Source organism: Acanthisitta chloris, unplaced genomic scaffold (assembly GCF_000695815.1).
Source record: "Acanthisitta chloris isolate BGI_N310 unplaced genomic scaffold, ASM69581v1 scaffold8369, whole genome shotgun sequence".
NCBI lineage: Eukaryota > Metazoa > Chordata > Aves > Passeriformes > Acanthisittidae > Acanthisitta > Acanthisitta chloris.
Genome location: NW_008691976.1, coordinates 37,873 through 43,730, shown reverse-complemented (window position 1 = coordinate 43,730; position 5,858 = coordinate 37,873). Strand labels below are relative to the sequence as shown.

General features: G+C 49.9%; 1 protein-coding gene across 1 annotated transcript in view; it reads left to right on the top strand.

Moving 5' to 3' along the window:
• The window catches only part of FBXO47 (F-box protein 47), a gene marked incomplete at its 5' end in the record, with an annotated part of 9,283 nt that extends 6,120 nt beyond the window's left edge, over window positions 1-3,163 (top strand). Inside the window, 5 exons of the mRNA XM_009082474.1 lie at window positions 1-119; window positions 928-1,074; window positions 1,579-1,721; window positions 2,065-2,224; window positions 3,033-3,163. The exon at window positions 1-119 is cut by the window's left edge and continues 49 nt beyond it. Of these exons, the coding sequence (XP_009080722.1) occupies window positions 1-119; window positions 928-1,074; window positions 1,579-1,721; window positions 2,065-2,224; window positions 3,033-3,163 (700 nt within the window). The remainder of the gene's footprint in view (window positions 120-927; window positions 1,075-1,578; window positions 1,722-2,064; window positions 2,225-3,032) is intronic.
• Between the last annotated feature and the right edge of the window lie 2,695 nt (window positions 3,164-5,858).

Below are 5,858 nucleotides of genomic sequence, written 5' to 3'. Positions count from 1 at the left end.
CCACTGGATCCACCGCAGCGACTCTGCCTTCTGGCTCACTCGGATCCTGAAGCCATGGCCCATGGTGAACCAGGCTCGGCTGCTCTACATCATCTTTGGGCCAGTGTCCTCTCTTGATGGCAAGTGCTCTGGGGGTTCATGCTCAAACTTTGGGCCCTGGGAAGGAGACTTCCTTGCAGGGAAAAACGAGCTTTAGGCAAATAAAATGTGATGGTATCGGAATCATGGATCGGGTTGGGTTGGAAGGACATTAGAGCTCATCTCATTCCACCCCCTGCCATGGGCAGGGACACCTTCCACCAGCCCAGGTTGCTCCAAGCCCCATCCAACCTGTCCTGGAACACTCCCAGGGATGGAACAGCCACAACTTCTCTGGGCAACCTGTGCCAGTGCCTCAGCATCTCACAGGGAAGAATTCCTTCCCAATATCCCATCTATCCCTGCCCTCTGGCAGTGAGAAGCCATTGAAGCCGTGAAAGCAATTGCATTGCCCAGGAAAATAGTGTTCTGCTCACCCAGACCTCACTAACACACATAAAATACATAAATTATAGACACATATTGACACATATACACAGAGAAACATCGATATTTAAAAGTTATGATCCAAGTGAAGCAAATGGATGACACCTCTGCTCTTCCCTGCTTGGGGTAGAGTCAGCTCAAATCCACCTCTAAGCATCACCCATTTCCCTGAGGGAAAACAATGTTCCCTCACTAAATTATAATAATCTGTGTTTCTCTAAGTTTGATTCTCTCTGCAGCTCCCACTGCAGATGGAAAACAGTTTCCCACAGATGGAAAACAACCATCTGTCACACAGCCTGAGCTGTGGCACCTGAATTCCCCTCCCCTGCCTCTGCTTAGTTTAGCAACTCCCTGGTTTAAAAATCACTTACTAGCAGTTGTGATTGCTATATTGCTCAGGACACGTGGTGTGGCAGAAAATGATAGAAGGACCAACAGATGAGAGCAGTCTGAAGGGTTTAGCTGATGCAATTAAGCTGCTGTATGACACAGAAGCTAGAGAATGGACAGCAGATGATGTTATCAGTCTGGTGGATGAGCTGTCAGGTGTGTTTTTGCCTTCCTCATTAATCCATAGGATTATATATGCTCATGCCCTCCAATTCCAGCCAGAAATGTGTCAGACACTTGGGTGCCTTGGGAAATGGGTTGCAAAATTCCTCACAGGAGCTATGGCTAAGCTGGAAAAGTCATCCCTCTGGGAAGGCAGGCAGGAGCTGGGATGGGAGACTCCCAGCACTGCTCACACAGCCAGGCTGCCTTTCCCCATGGAGAAATGCCTCAAGACTCCATACAGACCTTTACACAAACCTTTACAGCCCAAGTCTTGCCTTGAATGACTAAGGACACATGGTCCAAGCTGAGAACATGATGTTTGTTCAAGCCAAAATTCTGCTGAACAGTGTTAACAGCCACACTGAGCTTTGTGTGAGGTTACATCTCTAAGTGAGCATGAAGAGCTCTAGCTGTTCCTGGTAGGAATTGCTTACATTATTTCATTGCTCCTCCTTGTTCAAAGGCGACTAAAATTCTCTCTGTTTTGTCACAAAGTTGTTCCCCAGGAGTGGCTGATGGAGAACAATGCTAGGCTTCTTCTGCTCAGTGGAAACAGCATTTGCTTCACTTTTCTGGCCAGTAAAGCTGTGAATGGCAGAGCTATGGAGCTGGCCAGACTCACTGTCTTCATGGCTTTGGTGAGTACAACTGAACAGTGGCTCTTTACCCCCAAATTTGCTTTGTCAGACTTGAAAACTTTCCTCATCTATTCCCACTCACCAAGAGTAAGTCCAGCAAGTGGCTGAGTGCTCTTCCACCTTCTGCTCCCTGTCCAGCACATCCCTGGAAGCTCTCAAACCTGTCCTTGAGGAGCAGCAAAAGGCTAAATCTCTTCATGCCAACAAGAACAATCTCTATGTCCTCATAACAATCCCTGATTTTCCAAGCCATGGCACAACTGGTCCAGAATCAATAAGTAATGCTACAATTTGATTCTTGCATCATAAAAGGAGCAATTCTAATATCTCCTGTGTCCACCAGGTGTGTGAGAAGGATCTGTACTGCATGGACTGGGCAGTGAAAATGATGCTGAAGGTCTGCAAAGTTTTCAGCACTCCATGGGAGAGAAACAACTTCCTGCAGTGCCTGGAGAATGCCTTTGCTCGTATGCTCATGGACATGATACAGGCAGTGCTGGCTGGTAAGCCTCAGGCACGGGTGGGCTCTGGAATTGAGCTGGAGATGGCCATGGCATCAAGGAATGTGTGTCTTTTCCTCCCTCAGCAGGCAGAGCAATACTGCAGGGCCTGGAGGGCTTTGAGAACATAAAATCTCAGACTGGTTTGGGTTGGAAGGACCTTAAAGTTCATCCAGTCTCATGGGCAGGGACACCTTCCACCAGCCCAGGTTGCTCCAAGCCTCATCCATCCAACCTGGCCTGGAACATTCCAGGGATGGAGCAGCCACAGCTGCTCTGGGCAACAAAAATAATCAATCAAGTGTCATAATTGGGAAGAAACATTTCTTTCATCTGGTTTCTCTTGCTGAGGGATTCCTGGTGCCATGAGTGGAGAAACCAACAGTGGTTTAAACCCATCTCACCACAGTGTTGGGCCTCAGGTCCTCCTGGGCTGTGCCCAAACCCCACAGAGCTGCCCCTCACAGCCTGGGCAGCTCCACCAGCTGCAGCTGCTGCCTGTGCTCAGCTCTCAGCCTGGAGGCTGAGCTGCTGCTGAGTTCTGAGGACGAACATCCTGCTCAGCTCAGACTGATTTTTTTGTCTCAGCACACAATTGTTCTTGTCTGTCTTTGGCCAAGCTGGTGAAGGAATGTTGGAGAGTCTCCTGTGCTCCTTCCCAGCTGTCCTGCCATCAGGTGCAGAGGCTGATCATAAATCTAAGCTCAGGCTGCTGAGAACACTGACTGGGGAAGATATCCCTGCAAAGATGAAATGACTCCAGTCATTCAGTTTCACTAATCATTTGTGATGGTTTTCCTTGCCCTGGCAGGAGGTCGGGAGGAGGAGGACAGCAGCTTCCTGAACTTGTTTCACCTCCTGAATGCACAAGCAAATTTCCACAAGGAAATCCTCTACATGGCCGTGAGCAGCAGCAGCAGCAGCAACACCACTGGAGTTTGATGGTTGCTCCACTCCTCATGGAGTTTTCTGTTTTGTTTTGAGCCTTTGCAAACAAGTGTCCAGTTATTCCTTCCATTCCCACTCCAGCCAGAGCTGGAGTGGCAGCAGGCAGGGCTATCCATGCCAGCCCAGCTGGATGAGCTCCTGGAGCTCCTGAGGCCTCTAAGCCTCCAGAGAGGATCTTCCCACTCTGCTCTCTGAGGCAGCAGGTTGGGAGCTCTCCCTTGGGAACACACACTGCATTCTTTTCCCACTGTGCCTGTGTGCACACACAAGGAAAAAGGACATGGTTTCCATATTTGATGTGCTTACACCAAGTGAAGAATGTTGTCTTAGTTCAGAACCCGAAACATTTTGCTCTTTTCCATTTGTTTTCTCTTGGGAAGTGGAGGAGATGGAGACAGACAGGATTAGCTCCACTTTTCCAGCTTGCCAGGGTCTCTCTCACTCGCTCAGAGCTTCTGTGACACAAATGCTCCATAGTTTGTGCACTCAGCTCGAGCAAGAGGTGATTCTGGAAGCAATTCAAGTGCTTTGATCAAGCAATGCATTTTTTCCCTCTCTCAATCTACAGGTTTTATAAAGCAGAAGCAACTTCAAATCCCTCTCCCTGCCCCAGGTAACAACTGTTGAAGTGTATTTGCCCCAGTTGAAGTCTCATTAAATGCAGGTTCAATTAGATCACTGGTTCATTAAATGCATAAATGTTTGCCTACTTAGACAAGGGTTTGATTTTCTGCTCTGTTGCCTTCAAAACAAAACCATGTGACGGCAATAAAAGCACTTCCTCTCCATGTGCTGTTTCCAACACAGCTGTTTCCTTCAGGTTGTTAAAGAACCCTGAACAATCCCTTTCCAAAGCTTTCACTCTTCCTCCAGGACCTGCAGGGACACACAAACAGCTTTGGAAATGTTGGAAGAGCTGAAGTGGGACCAGTTTATCTCAGCAGCAACAAGCAGCAGCCTCGGGAATGATTTGCTTGGAAGTTGGTGTGTTAAAAATTCTTGCCACGTTAATTGAATCCACAATTCCAGGCAGGATTTGACTCCTGGCTATGCCTTTTCGGAGGGTCCTTGCAGGTGCCGGTAGATGGCAGAGGTGAAACCTTCCCTGGGAGCAGCAGCTGCTGGAAAACGCTTGGAGCATCTCTTTTCCCTGGCTGTTCAGAGGTGATACCTGAGCTGTGCCGCAGCTCGGGGTGATTTCTGAGGGAAGAGGAATCCAAGCCTCGGTGAACTGAACACGTCCAAACGGATCAGCAATGAACTCAAAACACGAGGAGAAAAAAGAGCTGGAGTGGAACAGCAACGGGAAAACACAGCCAAGAAGCTGCCGAGGCGGAACACTCCAGCCCAGCCCTTTATCCTTTATCCTCAGGAATCACCACCAATAAATCATCCCAGCAGATGGAAGGCAGAAGAATGGAGCAGAGCCTCGAGCTGTGGCATCTCCTCAGCCCATTGTGTGCTGTGTGCCCTGCCCTGCAGAGCCTGGCCAGGCTGGCACGTCCCTGCTGCCAACCCTGTGCCACCTCCCGGGGCTGGGACACAGGGATCCAGCCCAGCACAAGGGATGCCATTCTGTGAGAGCAGGAAAAGGCAGTTCTTTGATTCCTGAGTCAACAGAGATGAAATGTCAGTGCTGGCAGCACAGCAGTTGAGCCTCCAGCAATGCCAGTTCTGCCCAGCTGTGAATTATTGATGGTGGTATTAATTGTTATTAGCTGCTCTGGTTCAGCACGAAGAGCTCAGGGGGAGTCTGGGGGGAGTTTTCACCTTTCCACCACACAAGGACTTCCTTCTCCAAAGGATTGAGGCTCAAACACACCCCAGTGCTACTTCCCCAACCAGTTTGGGTTGAACTGGGAATGACACCAGCCTTGCAGCCTCCTCTTCCAGTATCCCCCTTGGATCCACTCAGAATTAAACACCCAGTGGGGATCCCCAGCAGCACCAGAGGAGCTGGGAGAGGGAGAGTTGCAGAAATGGGGATTTTTGATCCTGTCAAATTTTAACTCTGTGGGGAACGGATCAAACCCTCCCAGGGAGAGAGGCAAAATCCCTCCTGTGGCAAGGTCACATCCCATCTGCACAGAGCTGTCCCTCTCTGTCTGTCTGTCTGCAAGCACCTCTCCTGCTGCATCCCAACCCCTTTTCCAGCCCCTCTGGATTGCTTCAGCTTCCAGCAGGGAGCTGGGGGGTGTGGGCAGGGAGGAAGGGACTGTTCCGCATAGCTGGAGGGTTTGTAAGGCCTCGGAGAGGAGAGGAGGAGCCTTCAGAGTCGAGAAAATGATTGTTCCTGGTTTCACACTCAGCTGAGTTTCCATTCCACACATTCCTCCTTAGTCACTCTCCTCATCACTGCGGATGTTGGCAGCAGACACAGCCCCAGGAGTGGAGGTCACTGAGAACATGACTTGTGCTTGGAGAAATTCCTCCCAGAATATTTCAGGCTTCTGATTTTCGACTATATTTGGTGGTGGAGTGAGGAGAAGCATTTCCTCACCTCTGGGGCTCGGCAGGAGGGATCACCCTGGGCCTGGCCTGAGGCTGCTCCAAGCACACTCAGAGCTGAGGCACCAACTCTGTGCTTCTCTCAGGAGTTTGACTGACAGGAAATTGCAGTGTCAAGTGTTCAGCTGGCAGCAGGACCACATCCAGCATTCCCAGGCTCTGAAATCCCTCTTTTTTTTCT